A 22216-nucleotide genomic window follows, 5' to 3' on the forward strand; every position below is an offset into this window, starting at 1 on the left:
TGGTTTATAATGACCTTATTTGTTAACTAGTCTGTGTTGATCATTGCTGTTAGCCTTCATGGTGAAAGTTGAAATCACCATGGCTATGCTAGCTAGTGCCAGGTATAACCTCTGTGATTAGTTAGCTAGTTATTAGTTGTTAGCTCTTCATAACACGTTCGTTGTGATGGATGTTCTTCAGAGTGTCTGTAGAAGAACACCAGTGGTTCCATGTTACAGCCTATCATCAGCTCATCTTGAATCACGTGAGCACCGCTGGACATCGCTCTCTCGTTCCCTGTTCTCCTCTTTTATCCTCTTCTCTTTCTCTCACTCAGAGATAATCAGTCATCTTTCAGTTTCACCTCTCCCGTTCTCTCTCTACTCTATCCCCCTCTTTTCTCCCAGGGTCTATCTGGGATCAGTATGTGTGGGTCTAACCACGCCAACAGCTAATTTCTTCACTCTATAGTTCAGCTCTCACCCCCCTCTCCTTTCTGTCGGGGAGGATCATTCCCCTCTTTCACTCATGACCCTCCTCTCTCCTCTTCTATCACAGGGAGAATCGCTCATCTTCAGCTGTTCTAGAGGTGTGGCTGTGACCGGTGCCCAACCCAGTGGTCCCCAACCAGAGACATGAGTGTGGTCCGTGACACACAGGGGGCGTACAGGGGGGTGGGAGACCCACAAGGGGGGTACAGGGGGGTGGGGGGGGGCGACCATCTGGGGGGTCTAGGGGTGGGGATGGACCCCCACAGCCACTTCACAGAGCACGCCCCTCGGCCCCCCGTGCCTGGAGAAGAGGGGGGCGACCGTGACCCCCGCCGCCTCCCCTCCAGCCATGGAGGCCGCCCCCCCACCCAGTCCACCTACTACCCCCCCTCCAAAACAGACCCCTCCTTCCGTAGTAGCGAGCCCCCATCCTCGGCCACCCCCACTCCCAGGCGGCCGGACCTGGACCTAGGGTACGAGCCTGAGGGCAGCGCCTCCCCCACGCCTCCCTACCTGAAGTGGGCCGAGTCGCTCCACTCTCTCCTGGATGACCAGGAGGGCATCCAGCTGTTCAAGGGCTTCCTGAGACAGGAGGGCTGTGGGGACCAGCTTGACTTCTGGTTCGCCTGCTCCGGCTTCAGGAAGAGCAGCCAGGAGAAGAGGCCCAAGCTGGCCAAGGCCATTTACAGGTAGGGATGAGTTCTCTCTCTCTTTTCTTTCTCATCTCTCTATTCTCTCCATCTTTCTCTCTCATTATCTCTCTCTCTCCCTGTCTTTCCAGGAAGTATATCCAGGATAGTAACGGGATCGTGTCGAGGCAGATTAAACCAGCTACCAAGAGCTTCATCAGAGACTGTGTGGTTAGACTGCATCTGGACCCTGCCATGTTCGAGCAGGTATCAATACATCAATCAATCATTATGCCACGTTGGAACAAGTATCAATACATCAATACATCAATCAATCATTACGCCATGTTGGAACAAGTATCAATTAATCAATACATCAATCATTACGCCATGTTGGAACAGGTATCTGTTGTTTTATTAATGACCTTTCATTGACCAGGTAGATTGTTGAGAAGACATTCTTAATATCCTCCTCTCAGTGGCAGGAGACACAGGAATCTGGAAAAAATTAATTGAGCTTCATTGCGAACATATTTTCAAGAACAGTTGTGGACAAGGGGTGGATGTGTTGATAGCTAAGCCATAACCAACAACTGCATTTGCTGCTGGTGAAGAACCCAGCTTCCCTCTCTGGGATCGATACAGTTGTTGACTTGTTTAAATCTCACTTTCGTTTCTTTGTTTATAGCCTAAATGAACGCTAATGTTTTTGGAACTTTGTACCGAACCCATGCTGTCTCTCTCCCAAGGCCCAGACAGAGATCCAGAGCACCATGGAGGAGAACACCTACCCTCTGTTCCTCAAGTCAGACCTGTACCTGGAGTACACCCAGACAGGGGAGGAGAGCCCCAAACCACCCAGCGACCACAGCTCCTCATCGGGTACTGGTCCTGGGCCACCGGGGCCTGGCTACCTGCCCACCCTCACAGAGGACGTAGAGTGGAGGTGTGTGTCTAGATAATGTGGACATTCCTCTGTCTGTATTCTGTCTGTATATTGGGTTTATTGTTGTCAGCACCATGTCACCAGGTCTAATGCCTGGTCCATGTAAATGTACTTGGTGAATAAAGGTGGGTTGTGATTCAGGTGCCGGGAGGAGGGAGAGGAGGAGGAGGAAGAGGAGGGCGGGGATACGCAGGCCAGCAGGCTGACTCAGAGGTTGCTAATGGAGACTGCTCCTCACAGAGTGTCGACCAATCGGAGGGCAGGGGATAGCAGAGAGTACAGGTAGGAAACCAGAGAGAGTGTTTATGTGTCTGTGTGAAATTGATGACAGTGTTTAGTATTTGTCAGAGTGGTTGCTATGTAGTTGTCCCTGTAGAGAATCTGTGTGTTTGTGCGCGTCCCGGGCCGGGATGATACCAGTACCGCCGTGGCAAGGAAACAAAACACAAAGCGGAGGTCCCTTCTTTAGGAGAACAGCCCTGATGTTGGAAACCAACAGCATCATGCTGTCATCCAGAGCCACAAAGCGGAGGTCCCTTCTTTAGGAGAACAGCCCTGATGTTGGAAACCAACAGCATCATGCTGTCATCCAGAGCCACAAAGCGGAGGTCCCTTCTTTAGGAGAACAGCCCTGATGTTGGAAACCAACAGCATCATGCTGTCATCCAGAGCCACAAAGCGGAGGTCCCTTCTTTAGGAGAACAGCCCTGATGTTGGAAACCAACAGCATCATGCTGTTGGAAACCAACAGCATCATGCTGTCATCCAGAGCCACAAAGCGGAGGTCCCTTCTTTAGGAGAACAGCCCTGATGTTGGAAACCAACAGCATCATGCTGTCATCCAGAGCCACAAAGCGGAGGTCCCTTCTTTAGGAGAACAGCCCTGATGTTGGAAACCAACAGCATCATGCTGTCATCCAGAGCCACATTGATTTATTTTCCAAGATATAGCCACAATCATTTACATACAGAGTTTGATCTGCTTCTTGTTTTCATTTATATATTCAAAATATATATATATATATTTCATTTATATATATCATTTATATATTCCAAATATTGCGATACTGGTATCATCATAGCCCTGGTCTTGTATGTGTCTGTGTGTGTGTATATATATATATATATATATATATATATATATATATATATATATATATATATATATGTATGTATATATATATATATATATATATATATATATATATATATATATATATATATGTGTTTGTACAGTGCATTCAGAAAGTATTCAGACCCCTTCACCTTTTCCACATTTTGTTACGTTACAGCCTTATTCTAAAATTGATTAAATTATTTTCCCCCCCTCATCAATCTATACACAATACCCCGTAATGACAGAGCAAAAACAGGTTTTTAGACATTTGTGCAAATGTATTAGTCATAGCCACCGAACTGCTAGTATCATTATACATCATCCTTATCACTTTACAGAAATTCTCCCCGAACCCAAAAGTAGAGATCTAAATAAATAGTTGTGCTCTAAAGTGTCAAAAGCCTTAAAACATTTTTACTAAACGATATAAAGCCATGTTCTTCCATGAACTCACTGTAATCCAAAATATATAATACCAATTGTATATGGTTATGGATACTCCTTCCTTTAATGAAGGCTGATTGGAGTTATACTGATTATATCATCATAATAATATGCCATTTAGCAGACGCTTTTATCCAAAGCGACCTACAGTCGTGCGCATACATTTGTACGTATGTGTGGTCCCGGGGATCGAACCCACTACCCTGGCGTTACAAGCGCCATGCTCTACCAATTGAGCTCCAGAGGACCACATCAAGGCCTTTTTTCAGCCTAATAGCATAGACATGGGCTAGTAACTTTTATAGTCAGTTGCCAACCACGTGATTGGTCTCCAATTGTCCAAGTAAAGAGTCCTTCTTTTGGTTTAGGTATAATAACTATTAGTCCCTGTCTCAAATGAGGTGGTAAGATGGCATTAGCAATACCCTCTTTGTAGACCGAAAGCAATAACTCTCTAATATCAGGTCTAAAATGTCAATAGAATTCAGGAGTCAGGCCATCCGGGCCAGGAGATTTAACTATAGCCATTTGTTTAATGGCTTGGTCCAACTCAGTAATATCTATATCAGAATCACAGAGTTTCTTAAACCTTTCTTCTATAGGCTTAACAGAGTTATTAACTGAATCAAGAAAGGAATCCAATTCGCCGTCCGATAGATGAGACCGATGCAGTGTATCGTAGAAAGAGTGTATTTCCTTATTAAATCACTTCAAGTTCATCAGCTATGTCATTAACATAAATGGATGAAATACTATTCCTTGTCTGCCTATGAGATGTAATTTGGCCTTTGAGCAGATGAAGGCACCCTGTGCCTTATCGTTGTATTCAGTGCCTTCGGAAAGTATTCAGACCCCTTCACCTTTTCCTCATTTTGTTAGGTTACAGCCTGATTCTAAAGTTGATTAAATATTTTTTTTCCTCATCAATCTACACACAATACCCCATAATGACGAAGCAAAAACAGGTTTTTAGACATTTATGCTTATTTATAAAAAATGGAAATATCACATTTACATAAGTATTCAGACCATTTACTCAGTACTTTGTTGAAGCATCGTTGGCAGCGATTACAGCCTCGAGTCTTCTTTGCCATGATGCTACAAGCTTGGCACACCTGTATTTGGGGAGTTTCTCCCATTCTTCTCTGCAGATCCTCTCATGCTCTGTCAGGTTGGATGGGGAGCGTTGCTGCACAGTTATTTTCAGGTCTCTCCAGAGATGTTCGATCGGGAACAAGTCCTGGCTCTGGCCGGGCCACTCAAGGACATTCAGAGACTTACATTTTACATTTACATTTTAGTCATTTAGCAGACGCTCTTATCCAGAGCGACTTACAGGAGCAATTAGGGTTAAGTGCCTTGCTCAAGGGCACATCGACAGATATTTAACCTAGTCGGCTCGGGGATTAGAACCAGCGACCTTTCGGTTACTGGCATAATGCTCTTAACCACTAAGCTACCTGCCGACTTGTCCCAAAGCCACTCCTGCGTTGTCTTGGCTGTGTGCTTAGGGTCGTTGTCCTGTTGGAAGGTGAACCTTCGCCCCAGTCTGAGGTCCTGAGTGCTCTGGAGCAGGTGTTCATCAAGGATCTCTCTGTACTTTGCTCCGTTCATCTTTGCCTCGATCCTGACTAGTCTCCCATTTCCCGCCGCTGAAAAACATCCCCACAGCATGATGCTGCCACCACCATGCTTCACCGTAGGGATGGTGCCAGGTTTCCTCCAGACGTGACGCTTGGCATTCAGGCCAAAGAGTTCAATCTTGGTTTCATCAGACCAGAGAATGTTATTTCTCATGGTCTGAGAGTCCTTTAGGTGGCTTTTGGCAAACTCAAAGCGGGCTGTCATGTGCCATTACTGAGGAGTGGCTTCCGTCTGGCCACTCTACCATAAAGGCATGATTGGTGGAGTGCTGCAGAGATGGTTGTTCTCCCATCTCCACAGAGGAACTCTGGAGCTCTGTCAAACTGACCATCAGGTTCTTGGTCACCTCCCTGAACAAGGCCCTTCTCCCCAGATTGCTCAGTTTGGCCGGGCGGCCAGCTCTAGGAAGAGTCTTGGTGGTTCCAAACTTCTTCCATTTTAGAATGATCAAGGCCGCTGTGTTCTTGGGGACCTTCAATGCTGCATAAATGTTTTGGAACCCTTCCCCAGATCGGTGCCTCGACACAATCCTGTCTCTGAGCTCCACGGACAATTCCTTCGACCTCATGGCTTGGTTTTTGCTCTGACAAGCACCGTCAACTGTGGGGCCTTATGTCCAATCAATTTAATTAGCAAAAATTTATAAAAACCAGTTTTTGCTTTGTCATTATGGGGTATTGTGTGTAGATTGATGAGATTTTATTTTTTCTGTCCATTTTAGAATAAGGCTGTAACATAACAAAATGTGGGAAAAGTCAAGGGGGTCTGAATACTTTTCGAATGCACTGTATATGTATGTGTATATATGCGTGTGTGTGTGTGTAACCATCTCTCCTCTCAGACCGTGCAGAGAGCCGGTAGTTAACCCCTACTACGTGAACATGGGTTACGCCCGCGCCCCTGCCACCAGCGCTAACGACAGTGAACAGCAGAGCATGTCCAGCGCCTCCGACGTTGACACACTCTCACTGACCGACAGCAGTGTGTGAGTACACACGCTGAAACACACATGCATGCATACACACACACACACACACACACACACACTGACATACACACACACACCAACATATCCTATCTGTCTCACACACACACACATCCACACACACACACACCAACATATCCTCTCTGTCTCACACACTGACACACACACAGCCATGGACTTTTTGCACCAACACAGCGAAACCCGTTCTTCTGATAACTAACTAGTGTGTGTTGCAGGGATGCTATTCCGCCCTACCGGTATCGTAAACAGCATCGTAGAGAGATGCATGACAGTGCCAAAGCCAACGGACGTGTGCCCCTACCTCATATACCTGTAAGGACACACACTGTCGTCTCTACCTTCTTGCCCTCTGGGCTGTTGTCTGTGCCCAGTAATGTTTGTAACATGTTTTGTGCTGCTACAGTGTTGTGCTGCTGCCATGTTGTGTTGCTACCATGTCAAATCAAATCAAATTGTGTTTAGCAGATGTTATAGCGGGTGTAGCGAAATGCTTGTGCTTCTAGCTCTGACAGTGCAGTAATATCTAACAATTTCACAACATATACCCAATACACACAAAACTAGTAGGGAATAGGATTGAAGAATATATACATATATGGACAAGCAATGACAGAGCGGCATGGACTAAGATACAGTAGAATATTATAGAATGCAGTATATACATATGAGATGAGTAGTGCAAGATATGTAAACATTATTAAAGTGACTAGTGTTCCATTTATTAAAGTGGCCAGTGATTTCAATAGGCAGCAGCAGCCTCTAATGTGCTAGTGATGGCTATTTAACAGTCTGATGGCCTTGAGATAGAAGCTGTTTTTCATTCTCTCTGTCCCAGTTTTGATGCACCTCTACTGACCTCACCTTCTGGATGATAGCGGGGTGAACAGGCAGTGGCTCGGGTGGTTGATGTCCTTGATGATCTTTTTGGCCTTCCTGTGACATCGGGTGCTGTATGTGTCTTGGAGGGCGGGTAGTTTGCCCCCGGTAATGCGTTCTGCAGACTGCACCACCCTCTGGAGAGCCCTGCGGTTGTGGGCGGTGCAGTTGCCGTACCAGGCAGTGATACAGCTCGACAGGATGCTCTCAATCTGTAAACGTTTGTGAGGGTTTTAGGTGATAAGCTGAATTTCTTCAGCCTCCAGAGGTTGAAGAGGCTCTGTTGCGCCTTCTTCACCATATTGTCTGCGTGGGTGGACAATTTCAGTTTGTCAGTGATGTGTACGCCAAGGAACTTGAAGCTTTCCACCTTCTCCACTGCGGTCCCGTCGATGTGGATAGGGGGGTGCACACTGCTGTTTCCTGAAGTCCACGATCATCTCCTTTTGTTTTGTTGACGTTGAGTGAGAGGTTCTTTTCCTGGCACCACACTCCCAGAGCCCTCACCTCCTCCCTGTAGGCGGTCTCGTCATTGTTGGTAATCAAGCCTACTACTGTTGTGTCATCTGCAAACTTGATGATTAAGTTGGAGGCGTGCATGGCCACGCAGTCATGGGTGAACAGGGAGTACAGGAGGGGGCTGAGCATGCACCCTTGTGGGGCCCCAGTGTTGAGGATCAGCAAAGTGGAGATGTTGTTTCGTACATGTTGTTGCGAAGTGGAGATGTTGTTGTCATGTGGTGTTGCTACCTTGCTGTGTTGTCTTAGGTCTCTCTTTATGTGGTGTTGTGGCGTCTCTCTTGTCGTGATGTGTGTTTTGTCCTATATTTGTATTACTTTTGGTAGGCCGTCATTGTAAATAATAATTTGTTCTTAACTGACTTGCCTAGTTAAATAAATAAAAAATACCCTACCTCATATACCTGTAAGAATACACTATCAAAATACTTAATTATGAACTAAATATTTGACATACAAAATACTTTCACTGTTCTAGTAGAATGAACGTGTCCTCTATCCGGTACCGGCTGTGGTAATAACGGGAACGTGTCCTCTATCCGGTGCCGGCTGTGGTAATAACGGGAACGTGTCCTCTATCCTGTGCCGGCTGTGGTAATAACGGGAACGTGTCCTCTATCCGGTGCCGGCTGTGGTAATAACGGGAACGTGTCCTCTGTCCGGTGCCGGCTGTGGTAATAACGATAGAATGAATGTGTCCTCTGTCCGGTGCCGGCTTTGGTAATAACGGGAATGTGTCCTCTATCCGGTGCCGGCTGTGGTAATAACGGTAGAATGAATGTGTCCTCTATCCGGTGCCGGCTGTGGTAATAACGGTAGAATGAATGTGTCCTCTATCCGGTGCCGGCTTTGGTAATAACGGGAATGTGTCCTCTATCCGGTGCCGGCTGTGGTAATAACGGTAGAATGAATGTGTCCTCTATCCGGGGCCGGCTGTGGTAATAACGGTAGACCATATGTATGATGTTTGATCATTTATATAGATCATATCTGATAGATCTTCTGTGTGTATAGCGCACGTACCGCATGCCGAAGGACATCCACGTCGAGCCGGAGAGGTTTGCTGCTGACCTCATCAGTCGACTGGAGGGAGTTCTGAGAGAGAGAGATGCACAGGAGAGACTGGAGGAAAGACTGAAGAGAGTCAGACTGGTACGTACTGGGGGGTGTGTGTGTGTGTGTGTGTGTGTGTGTGTGACGTGTCTGTGACGTGTGCGTGCTTTCATGTGTGTGTTGGACAGTAATCACCCCACACACACACACACTTCCTGCTTCTCCTCTAACCCTGCCCCCTTCTTTCCTCTCCTGCTCTGTGATAGGAGGAGGAGGGCGACGACGCCGACGTCTCCATGGTGAACTCCCTCCCCTCCTACGGCAACAAGCCCCTCCCCCCCTCTACCCCGTCCCTCCACCCCCACTACGGGTCCCGTTATTCAGAGACCTCGTACAATGGCGTTCTGGCGCTACAGGACGCGCACGAGGAGAACCCGGAGTCCATCTTGGACGAGCACGTCCAGAGAGTGATGAAGACGCCGGGGTGCCAGTCACCAGGCACCGGGAGACACTCACCCAAGACCCGCTCCCCCGACGGAGGGGTAGGGGTGTACCCTCCGCCCCACTCTGGGAGAACCCAGGGGCCTCCGGGGACCAAAGGTCACAAGCCAGGAGCCAAGGGAGGTGACCCGGCGGGGATGGGAGCAGGTATGTTGTCTTTATTTATCTAGGTTAGTCTCCATGATAAACCTCTTCTAGTGTTGTCTTTATTTATCCAGGTTAGTCTCCATGATAAACCTCTTCTAGTGTTGTCTTTATTTATCCAGGTTAGTCTCCATGATAAACCTCTTCTAGTGTTGTCTTTATTTATCCAGGTTAGTCTCCATGATAAACCTCTTCTAGTGTTGTCTTTATTTATCCAGGTTAGTCTCCATGATAAACCTCTTCTAGTGTTGTCTTTATTTATCCAGGTTAGTCTCAATGATAAACCTCTTCTAGTGTTGTCTTTATTTATCCAGGTTAGTCTCAATGATAAACCTCTTCTAGTGTTGTCTTTATTTATCCAGGTTAGTCTCCATGATAAACCTCTTCTAGTGTTGTCTTTATTTATCCAGGTTAGTCTCCATGATAAACCTCTTCTGGTGTTGTCTCTATTTATCCAGGTTAGTCTCCATGATAAACCTCTTCTAGTGTTGTCTTTATTTATCCAGGTTAGTCTCCATGATAAACCTCTTCTAGTGTTGTCTTTATTTATCCAGGTTAGTCTCCATGATAAACCTCTTCTAGTGTTGTCTTTATTTATCCAGGTTAGTCTCCATGATAAACCTCTTCTAGTGTTGTCTTTATTTATCCAGGTTAGTCTCCATGATAAACCTCTTCTAGTGTTGTCTTTATTTATCCAGGTTAGTCTCCATGATAAACCTCTTCTAGTGTTGTCTTTATTTATCCAGGTTAGTCTCCATGATAAACCTCTTCTAGTGTTGTCTTTATTTATCCAGGTTAGTCTCCATGATAAACCTCTTCTAGTGTTGTCTCTATTTATCCAGGTTAGTCTCAATGATAAACCTCTTCTAGTGTTGTCTTTATTTATCCAGGTTAGTCTCCATGATAGACCTCTTCTAGTGTTGTCTTTATTTATCCAGGTTAGTCTCCATGATAAACCTCTTCTAGTGTTGTCTTTATTTATCCAGGTTAGTCTCCATGATAAACCTCTTCTAGTGTTGTCTTTATTTATCCAGGTTAGTCTCCATGATAAACCTCTTCTAGTGTTGTCTTTATTTATCCAGGTTAGTCTCCATGATAAACCTCTTCTAGTGTTGTCTTTATTTATCCAGGTTAGTCTCCATGATAAACCTCTTCTAGTGTTGTCTTTATTTATCCAGGTTAGTCTCCATGATAAACCTCTTCTAGTGTTGTCTCTATTTATCCAGGTTAGTCTCAATGATAAACCTCTACTAGTGTTGTCTTTATTTATCCAGGTTAGTCTCCATGATAGACCTCTTCTAGTGTTGACTTTATTTATCCAGGTTAGTCTCCATGATAAACCTCTTCTAGTGTTGTCTTTATTTATCCAGGTTAGTCTCCATGATAAACCTCTTCTAGTGTTGTCTTTATTTATCCAGGTTAGTCTCCATGATAAACCTCTTCTAGTGTTGTCTTTATTTATCCAGGTTAGTCTCCATGATAAACCTCTTCTAGTGTTGTCTTTATTTATCCAGGTTAGTCTCCATGATAAACCTCTTCTAGTGTTGTCTTTATTTATCCAGGTTAGTCTCCATGATAAACCTCTTCTAGTGTTGTCTTTATTTATCCAGGTTAGTCTCCATGATAAACCTCTTCTAGTGTTGTCTTTATTTATCCAGGTTAGTCTCCATGATAAACCTCTTCTAGTGTTGTCTTTATTTATCCAGGTTAGTCTCCATGATAAACCTCTTCTAGTGTTGTCTTTATTTATCCAGGTTAGTCTCCATGATAAACCTCTTCTAGTGTTGTCTTTATTTATCCAGGTTAGTCTCCATGATAAACCTCTTCTAGTGTTGTCTTTATTTATCCAGGTTAGTCTCCATGATAAACCTCTTCTAGTGTTGTCTCTATTTATCCAGGTTAGTCTCAATGATAAACCTCTACTAGTGTTGTCTTTATTTATCCAGGTTAGTCTCCATGATAGACCTCTTCTAGTGTTGACTTTATTTATCCAGGTTAGTCTCCATGATAAACCTCTTCTAGTGTTGTCTTTATTTATCCAGGTTAGTCTCCATGATAAACCTCTTCTAGTGTTGTCTTTATTTATCCAGGTTAGTCTCCATGATAAACCTCTTCTAGTGTTGTCTTTATTTATCCAGGTTAGTCTCCATGATAAACCTCTTCTAGTGTTGTCTTTATTTATCCAGGTTAGTCTCCATGATAAACCTCTTCTAGTGTTGTCTTTATTTATCCAGGTTAGTCTCCATGATAAACCTCTTCTAGTGTTGTCTTTATTTATCCAGGTTAGTCTCCATGATAAACCTCTTCTAGTGTTGTCTTTATTTATCCAGGTTAGTCTCCATGATAAACCTCTTCTAGTGTTGTCTTTATTTATCCAGGTTAGTCTCCATGATAAACCTCTTCTAGTGTTGTCTTTATTTATCCAGGTTAGTCTCCATGATAAACCTCTTCTAGTGTTGTCTTTATTTATCCAGGTTAGTCTCCATGATAAACCTCTTCTAGTGTTGTCTTTATTTATCCAGGTTAGTCTCCATGATAAACCTCTTCTAGTGTTGACTTTATTTATCCAGGTTAGTCTCAATGATAAACCTCTTCTAGTGTTGATGTTGTATAATCAATGTGATGGTGTGTATTCAACCAACAGAACACAGAGCATCTCGAGGTAGGAGTGCTCTTCATATAATCATGTTCTTTATGATCCTAGATCAGCGCTCCTACCTCCATGCTTTATGAGTACGGGCCCAGGTATAGAGGTGAAATATCAAAGACCACAGCTACCTCCATGCTTTATGAGTACGGGCCCAGGTATAGAGGTGAAATATCAAAGACCACAGCTACCTCCATGCTTTATGAGTACGGGCCCAGGTATAGAGGTGAAATATCAAAGACCACAGCTACCTCCATGCTTTATGAGTACGGGCCCAGGTATAGAGGTGAAATATCAAAGACCACAGCTACCTCCATGCTTTATGAGTACGGGCCCAGGTATAGAGGCGAAATATCAAAGACCACAGCTACCTCCATGCTTTATGAGTACGGGCCCAGGTATAGAGGCGAAATATCAAAGACCACAGCTACCTCCATGCTTTATGAGTACGGGCCCAGGTATAGAAGTGAAATATCAAAGACCACAGCTACCTCCATGCTTTATGAGTACGGGCCCAGGTATAGAGGCGAAATATCAAAGACCACAGCTACCTCCATGCTTTATGAGTACGGGCCCAGGTATAGAGGTGAAATATCAAAGACCACAGCTACCTCCATGCTTTATGAGTACGGGCCCAGGTATAGAGGTGAAATATCAAAGACCACCGCTACCTCCATGCTTTATGAGTACGGGCCCAGGTATAGAGGTGAAATATCAAAGACCACAGCTACCTCCATGCTTTATGAGTATCTCTTTTTGAAAGTGTCCGTAAAGGCTGTACCATCACAAGCATGGTTACCACCATCTTTGTTAGGTTAGGAGGTAGAGTTATACTTAGTTAGTTATAGTTAGTTATAGTTAGTTAGTTATAGTTAGTTATAGTTAGCTAGTTATATGTCTCTGTTCCCTCAGGTGTGTACCATCACAAGCATGGATACCACCATCTTTGTTAGGTTAGGAGGTAGAGTTATACTTAGTTAGTTATAGTTAGTTAGTTATAGTTAGTTATAGTTATAGTTAGCTAGTTATATGTCTCTGTTCCCTCAGGTGTGTACCACCACAAGCATGGATACCACCACCCCCCAGGGGGCACCAAGCCCAAAGAACCCCAGATGGATGAGGTGGTGCTGGGTGGAGGTGGAGGCTCCAGGACCCAGGGGAGCGTCCTGTGGAACGGGGAGGCCCACCACTACGCTACCGGGAAGGGACGCAACTACGCGGACGGGGCTGGGACCATGGATGCCTTGGGCTATAGGTTAGTACCAGGGGGGGGGAGGGGTGCTATCAGGTTAGTACCAGGGGGGGGAGGGGTGTTATCAGGTTAGTACCAGGGGGGGAGGGGTGTTATCAGGTTAGTACCGGGGGGAGGGGTGTTATCAGGTTAGTACCAGGGGGGGAGGGGTGTTATCAGGTTAGTACCAGGGGGGAGGGGTGTTATCAGGTTAGTACCAGGGGGGGGAGGGGTGTTATCAGGTTAGTACCAGGGGGGGGAGGGGTGTTATCAGGTTAGTACCAGGGGGGAGGGGGGTTATCAGGTTAGTACCGGGGGGGGGGAGGGGTGTTATCAGGTTAGTACCAGGGGGGAGGGGGGTTATCAGGTTAGTACCAGGGGGGAGGGGGGTTATCAGGTTAGTACCAGGGGGGAGGGGTGTTATCAGGTTAGTACCAGGGGGGAGGGGGGTTATCAGGTTAGTACCAGGGGGGAGGGGGGTTATCAGGTTAGTACCATGGGGGGAGGGGGGTTATCAGGTTAGTACCAGGGGGGAGGGGGGTTATCAGGTTAGTACCAGGGGGGAGGGGGGTTATCAGGTTAGTACCAGGGGGGAGGGGTGTTATCAGGTTAGTACCCGGGGGAGGGGGGTTATGTGTTATCAGGTTAGTACCAGGGGGGAGGGGGGTTATGTGTTATCAGGTTAGTACCAGGGGGGAGGGGGGTTATCAGGTTAGTACCAGGGGGAGGGGGGTTATGTGTTATCAGGTTAGTACCCGGGGGAGGGGGGTTATGTGTTATCAGGTTAGTACCAGGGGGAGGGGGGTTATGTGTTATCAGGTTAGTACCCGGGGGAGGGGGGTTATGTGTTATCAGGTTAGTACCAGGGGGGAGGGGGGTTATCAGGTTAGTACCAGGGGGAGGGGGGTTATGTGTTATCAGGTTAGTACCAGGGGGGAGGGGGGTTATCAGGTTAGTACCAGGGGGAGGGGGGTTATGTGTTATCAGGTTAGTACCAGGGGGGAGGGGGGATATGTGTTATCAGGTTAGTACCAGGGGGGAGGGGGGTTATCAGGTTAGTACCAGGGGGGAGGGGCGTTATGTGTTATCAGGTTAGTACCAGGGGGGAGGGGGGTTATCAGGTTAGTACCAGGGGGGAGGGGGGTTATCAGGTTAGTACCAGGGGGGAGGGGGGTTATCAGGTTAGTACCAGGGGGGAGGGGGGTTATCAGGTTAGTACCAGGGGGGAGGGGGGTTATCAGGTTAGTACCAGGGGGGGAGGGGGGTTATGTGTTATCAGGTTAGTACCAGGGGGGTTATCAGGTTAGTACCAGGGGGGGAGGGGGGTTATGTGTTATCAGGTTAGTACCAGGGGGGTTATCAGGTTAGTACCAGGGGGGGAGGGGGGTTATGTGTTATCAGCGCTGTAGTACTCCAGGACAGGACTCCAACTAGACTCTGACTCCAGTCACGGTTTTTCATGACCAGTACAGACTTGACTTATAAAAAGTCTCTGACTTACATATTAATTCTACATCCCACTACAAGATCCAATGTTGGATAGCGTCTGTATTGGTTTAGACTAGCTAGCCTTACTAATGTGGAACACGGTCAACTAGCTTGCTTTCTAAGATACCATATTCACTTTGAAAGGTAATTGGAGAGCATTCTTTCGCACTTACAAGGGACTTGGGACCAGACTTGGATGTTTAGTGACTTGAGCACATCTGTCTTACCATCCTGACCCGTGTCTCTCTTCATCCTGACCCGTGTGTCTCTTCATCCTGACCCGTGTGTCTCTTCATCCTGACCTGTGTGTGTTCCCTGTACCCCAGCAGTAAGGGCAGCACCCTATCGAAGCGCGGCTCTAAGAAGGGGGCGGAGCCGGCAGGTAAAGGTGATGAGGGGCGTGTCCAGGAGGCCCAGGTACCGCTGGAGGACCTGGAGAGAAACCACAAGATACTGCAGTGGATGATGGAGGGGGAGGCACTACGACACAAGAAGAACACACACGGGTAACACACACGCGCACACACACACACACACACACACGGGTAGGACGCACTCTCAATCCCTCACTCACTCCAATGTTAACTAACCTTCTCTCTCTCTCCCCTCCTCTCTTGCTCTCTCCTCCTCTCTCTCTCCCCTTCTCACTCTCTCCCCTCCACTCTCTCTCCTCCTCTCTCCCTCCTCTCTCTCTCCCCTCCTCTCTCGCTCTCTCCTCCTCTCTCCCTCCTCTCTCTCTCCCCTCTCCTCTCCCCTCCTCTTTCTCTCTCCCCTCCTCTCTTGCTCTCTCCTCCTCTCTCTCTCCCCTTCTCACTCTCTCTCCTCCTCTCTCCCCTCCTCTCCCTCCTCTCCTCTCTCTCTCCCCTCCTCTCTTTCTCTCTCTCCCCTCCTCTCTTTCTCTCTCTCCCCTCCTCTCTTGCTCTCGCCTCCTCTCTCCCCTTCTCTCTCTCTCCCCTCCACTCTCTCTCCCTCCCCTCCTCTCTCTCTCCCTCCTCTCTTTCTCCCTCCTCTCTTTCTCTCTCTCCCCTCCTCTCTCTCGCTCTCCCCTCTAGGAGTACTACAGGCTCCAGGAAGACCCAGGGGAGTGTGGAGGTGTCGAGGCCCAGCTCGGTGGAGCGTCCTGGGGCAGTGCACCCCTGGGTGAGTGCCCAGCTGCGGAACAACGTGCAGCCCTCCCACCCCTTCATCCAGGACCCCACCATGCCCCCCAACCCCGCACCCAACCCCCTCACCCAACTAGAGGAGGCCCGGAGGAGACTGGAGGAGGAGAGGAGGAGGTCCGCCCTGCTGCAGGCTAAGCAGAGGTGAGAGGAGGAAGGGTTAAGGTTGGAACTAGGGGTTAGTGTTGAGATTAGGATCAGGGGTTAAGGTTGGAACTAGGGGTTAGTGTTGAGATTAGGATAAGGGGTTAAGGTTGGAACTAGGGGTTAGTGTTGAGATTAGGATAAGGGGTTCAGGTTGGAACTAGGGGTTAGTGTTGAGATTAGGATCAGGGGTTCAGGTTGGGACTAGGGGTTAGTGTTGAGATTAGGATCAGGGGTTCAGGTTGGAACTAGGGGTTAGTGTTGAGATTAGGATCAGGGGTTCAGGTTGGAACTAGGGGTTAGTGTTGAGATTAGGATCAGGGGTTCAGGTTGGGACTAGGGGTTAGTGTTGAGATTAGGATCAGGGGTTCAGGTTGGGACTAGGGGTTAGTGTTGAGATTAGGATCAGGGGTTCAGGTTGGGACTAGGGGTTAGTGTTGAGATTAGGATCAGGGGTTCTAGCAGGAGACTCGAGAGGAGGGGTTTAGGTTGGGATTAAGATTGCAAGTGATTTAACAAATCATCACTATCAGTATCTGCAATTTGGCAGTACGCCCAGACTCTTGTTTTGAGAACGAAAGATATCTCAGTTTCAAGGTCTCAGTTTAGGGAGAAGAAGCCTTGTGAGGTATTGGTCTGTCACATGCATGACCCAGTATTGGTCGGTCACATTAATGAAGCAAACGTTAATGATGAATTACTTATGAATGATGAATAAGCTAAATCATGCAAATATAGCTTGTCTGTATATAAGAGGACTAACGGGACTGCCCCGGTGGAGCTCCTGATCGACATGTGTACTTGGTGCATTGAGTTGGTAGGAACCTCTCCAGCACGCTGATAATAAAGAATGATTCATTTTCATTTTTACATTTTAGTCATTTAGCAGACGCTCTTATCCAGAGCGACTTACAGTTAGTGAGTGCATAAATTTTTCATAAGCTTGACTTCGAGTGTCCCTGTGTAGAATATCCACGACAAGATGTAAGGTTATTGGTAGAGGAGGGAGACTCCAATACGCTGATGGATCAGTCAGTCTGACAGACATAGACTCTGTGTGTCACCGTGTACTGTCTCTGCCTCCGTCTCTCCTCCCCTCCAGGCAGAAGTCTTTAAGCAGTAAGAAGCAGGTGTCACAGTGTGACAACGTAACCGTGGCGTACTACTTCTGTGGCGAGCCCATCCCCTACCGCACCACGGTCAAAGGTTGCGTGGTGACCCTGGGACAGTTCAAAGAGCTACTCACCAAGAAGGGCTTCTACAGGTGAGAGGTCGTCATCACGGAGATCAAGCTCTGGAGACCATGGCTGAGTCCCAAACGGCACCCTGTTCCCTACATAGTGCACTAATGTTGATCAGAACCCTATGGGCCCTATGAAGGGAACAGGGTGAATACCTGTGGACAATGAAGTCCTGTTTGATTCTACTCTCTTCTAACCCTGCTCTCTCTGTCTTCTGTCCTTACTTGCTCTGTGTGTTGATTCATTGTGTGTGTGTGTGTGTGTGTGTGTGTGTGTGTGTGTGTGTGTGTGTGTTGATTCATTGTGTGTGTGTGTCCTCTAGGTTCTACTTTAAGAAGGTGAGTGATGAGTTTGACTGTGGCGTGGTGTTTGAGGAGGTCAGAGAGGACGACGCCATCTTGCCCATCTTTGAGGAGAAGATCATCGGCAAGGTAGAGAAGGTGGACTGAACCAGGAAACAGGAAATGGAGCCAGTAGGAAGTGGAGGAGGAACGATGACGCAGAGAAAAGACTGAACCGGAACGGAGGAAGAGGAGGTGGAGAGAGAGAGAGAGAGGGCTTTTGGAAGAGGAGGGAGGGAGGGAATGTAAAGGAGGGTAGGAAAGGATGAGGGATGGGATGGTCAACAGAATGTCACTGCCTGGATCAAGCGTAGAGGAACACACGTTCGGAAAGGAGGATGAGACAGTGGGATGAACAGGGTGAAAAAGACGATTCCTAAACAGTCTTCCACTCCTGCTCTGGGGGAGTTGTTGTTCTCCTTCCAGAACCAGCTGCTGCTAAGTCGCTATGGAGACATCATGGTGCTGGGAACAACAGAGGTTGACGGCTGAGTTCCATTCCGGAATCTCACTCCCTTCCCTTCAGTCCCAGGGCTCGTCACTGAGGGGCCAGAGGGGCTGTATGCGTCCCAAATAGCACCCTATACCCCAGTGATCATCAACTAGATTCGGGCCACGGGCTGATTTTTATTCTTGAGCGAATGGTCAGGTGGCCCGAGTATATAACTACAAATAATTTGTGGACTGCAAATTGACCACAAGAAGCACAAACAGATATAATATTTGACTAAAACATAATCATTTCAAACTTCTGGAAATCTGATATCCAAAATTCGAATCACTTGGAGCTGAAAGCTGGTGTTTTTACAAGCTTTTATATTCCAATGAAGCCCTTTGGGCCCTGGTCAAAAGTAGTGCCCTAATATAGGGAATAGGGTGCAGCAATGAGGTGAGCTTTTCATAACGGAGCAGAGCCTTCATCTCCTCGACATGTGGACATCATAATGACATCATAAAGAACCTTCATGCTCCGTCCTCTGATGATGTCACCTAGCGATGTCAAAGCATTCTGTTCACCCAAACAAACAAACAAACATGTTCTATAAATCTCCTTTACTAAAGCTGTATATTTTTGATACAACGCTATGCCTACGGACAAAAGGAACAACAGTCTTTTTACCTGTAGACATTATTAGTATATTTCTGGGTGGGGTGTAATGTACAGGGACTAGTAGGTTTTAACACATGTACAGACTAGGGCAGCATCCCAAATGGAATCCTGTTCCCTCTATAGTGCACTGCTTTTGATCAGAGCCCATAGGGTAGCAGTGCGCTCTAGGAAATAGGGTGCCGTTTGGGATGTGACCTGTGTGTTTCTAAACGATCAAAGCTCGGTCATGTCCCAAAATTACACCCTATTCCCCAGGTAGTGCACTATTTCATTTAGTGCACTACGTGGGGGTTAGGGTGTGGTTTGGGACTCAATCCCTTGTGTTTTACATATGTAAAGGTTTTATATTTTAAAGCTAGCTGGCTGTGAGTCCTGTCAGGGCCGCCATTTTTGTTTTCAGTCACTCCATGCTTCTTCTCCAGGAGCCGCGTCGTGTCTGTTATCCCATTCAACTGCCTCCTGGCTGTGTGTCCCAAAGGCCACCCAGTGCCGCAGCATGCCATTTGGGACACATCCTCTGACTTCTGTCCAAACCGATCCCCTTACACCCTAGGTTGATCCCTATCCCCTACACCCTAGGTTGATCCCTATCCCCTACACCCTAGGTTGAACCCTATCCCCTACACCCTAGGTTGAACCCTATCCCCTACACCCTAGGTTGATCCCTATCCCCTACACCCTAGGTTGAACCCTAACCCTTACACCCTAGGTTGGGAGTAGGGGCTCTGGATTGGTTTGGAATTCAGAAAACTGTCTTGTCGATCGTGAATGTACTGCAACTCTCCCTAACTTCTCCTCAGTCCCAGGGCCGGGCCTGTATCTGTTTCAGATCAAAAGCTGCCCCATAGCACAGCACAGATCTAGGAGCAGCTTGCCCTAATCCAGGTTGTGTCTCAAATGACACCCTGTTCCCTATCTAGTGCACTACTTTTGGCCAGTGTTCATAGGGCTGTGGTATGAAGTAGTGCACTAGATGGGGTATATGGTGCCATTTGGGATGCACCCCCCCCCCCCCCACTCTCAGGAGAGGAAAATGGTGGAACTGTCTTAGCATCCGTTTTTACTCCCAAGCCCTGTCAAGGTTCCTGGACTGTATGTTCTATGTAGTACGTTGTATTTCTACAATGAACAGATCTACGGTGCGTTGATCTATGTAAACAGCCAAAGAACATCATAACCTGTCTGTGTCCGTACACTGTCTGTGTCTCTGTCCGTACAGTTAGCCCCGTCGTGAAATATCTTGTTTTATTGTGTATCTGTCTGTATGGCAGAAATTAACATGGTTATCCCTATTGCCCCCAATAGTCCAGTCTATAATGTGGAGTTAAATGTATTGGGTTTTAAATCACCTTCTGGGGAAACAGTGCCTACAGGTGACTTGTACTCCGATCTGGTCAAAGAGGGTAAAATACACAATAGGAATACTTCATCCCCAAATCCAAGATGGCGGCCCACTATAAATCCAAGATGGTGGCCCACTATAAATCCAAGATGGTGGCCCACTATATCTCCCCCCTCTGAACTATAACATTTTAGATGAAAATAAATGTGTTTATACAATAATATCTGTCCAATAATCTCCAAGCATGTTCTTATTTTATATTGAATGTCTTTTACGATTATACATGATTTTAGTTTGTTTTATTTGTAGTAAACTACATTGCCCCCCTTGAATGGTATTTAATGCTATGTTATTGGAAGTATTGGGGGATGTCCCGAATGGTACACTATTCCCTATATAGCACACTACTGGCCTCTGGTTGAAAGCAGTGCACTATATAGGGAATAGGGTGCCATTTGAGACATGTCCTTGTAATTCTCATAAATGAATGGGAAAGCTGTAAGGGTCCTTTTTTATAACGGTCATTATTATTGTCATTTAATTGAACTAAGTCCTTACAGGGTCACTACAGAGTATGTGGGCTGATCTAGGATCAGTTTTAACCTTCTTCTTTTTTTAGATCGTAATGAATAACATTACATGGACGGGGATCCTAGATCCAGCCAATCTACAATGAGAAGCTTTCTGAATACAGGCCCAGACACCGCAGTCGTGGTGGTGTGAAAACAGTGCCTTTTTAATACCGGCGTAACTTTAGATCACTGATTGTCATAGAACCTGTCAGTACATGTATTAGCCTATAGGTTGTGCTGTTTTTAAATTACTGTCGTTTTGTTTGTTATTTTCAACCAACATTACATCATTTTGTTTATTATTTTCAACCAACATTACATCATTTTGTTTATTATTTTCAACCAACGCCGTGTCGGTCTGGACAAGCCTACTTTTCACTATGTAAATATGTACATTGCCATATTTCCTATGTTTCAGTCCTCACCCGTTGACAGACAGCCGGTCTCTGAGGTTTATTGACTACAGACTACACAGAGACTGCAGAGCGCTGGATTCACTTGTACATTTCTTTTTAAAAAGGTACTTCGTTAATAAATACATTGAATAAATACGACCCCTGTCCTTGTTGATGGAGTAGTAGAGACACCGTTATGTTGATGAGACACCGTTATGTTGATGAGACACCGTTATGTTGATGAGACACCGTTATGTTGATGAGACACCGTTATGTTGATGAGACACCGTTATGTTGATGAGTGCCACCGTTATGTTGATGAGCGCCACCGTTATGTTGATGAGCGCCACCGTTATGTTGATGAGCGCCACCGTTATGTTGATGAGACACCATTATGTTGATGAGACACCGTTATGTTGATGAGCGCCACCGTTATGTTGATGAGCGCCACCGTTATGTTGATGAGCGCCACCGTTGTGTTGATGAGACACCGTTATGAAGATGAGACACCGTTATGTTGATGAGTGCCACCGTTATGTTGATGAGCGCCACCGTTATGTTGATGAGCGCCACCGTTATGTTGAGAGACACGGTTATGTTGATGAGCGCCACCGTTAAGTTGATGAGCGCCACCGTTATGTTGATGAGAGACACCGTTATGTTAATGAGCGCCACCGTTATGTTGATGAGAGACACCGTTATGTTGAGAGACACCGTTATGTTGATGAGAGACACCGTTATGTTGATGAGAGACACTTATGTTGATGAGCGACACCGTTATGTTGATGAGAGACACCGTTCTGTTGATGAGACACCGTTCTGTTGATGAGACACCGTTATGTTGATGAGACACCGTTATGTTGATGAGACACCGTTATGTTGATGAGAGACACTGTTATGTTGATGAGAGACACCATTATGTTATGAGACACCATTATGTTGATAAGACACCGTTATGTTGATGAGAGACACTGTTATGTTGATGAGCGCCAATGTTATGTTGATGAGCGCCACGGTTATGTTGATGAGCGCCACCGTTATGTGGATGAGCGCCACCGTTATGTGGATGAGCGCCACCGTTCTGTGGATGAGCGCCACCGTTATGTTGATGAGACACCGTTATGTTGATGAGACACCGTTATGTTGATGAGAGACACTGTTATTTTGATGAGCGCCAGATGAGAGCCATCACTA

The 22216-nt window shown here is 46.4% G+C and overlaps 1 protein-coding gene across 1 annotated transcript; it reads left to right on the forward strand.

Moving 5' to 3' along the window:
• Positions 1–636: 636 nt before the first annotated feature.
• LOC311119258 (axin-1-like) lies at positions 637–21170 on the forward strand (the record flags this gene model as incomplete). The annotated part of the gene is made up of 13 exons (XM_084193979.1): positions 637–1160; positions 1253–1367; positions 1850–2046; positions 2188–2328; positions 6093–6236; positions 6473–6569; positions 8667–8804; positions 8972–9353; positions 13045–13252; positions 15043–15222; positions 15769–16020; positions 17123–17284; positions 17584–21170. Coding segments are annotated over 13 exons (2667 nt in total), but the record flags the coding sequence as incomplete, so codon positions are not given.
• Between the last annotated feature and the right edge of the window lie 1046 nt (positions 21171–22216).

Source organism: Coregonus lavaretus, assembly GCF_964263955.1.
Source record: "Coregonus lavaretus genome assembly, contig: HAP1_SCAFFOLD_429, whole genome shotgun sequence".
Lineage (NCBI taxonomy): Eukaryota > Metazoa > Chordata > Actinopteri > Salmoniformes > Salmonidae > Coregonus > Coregonus lavaretus.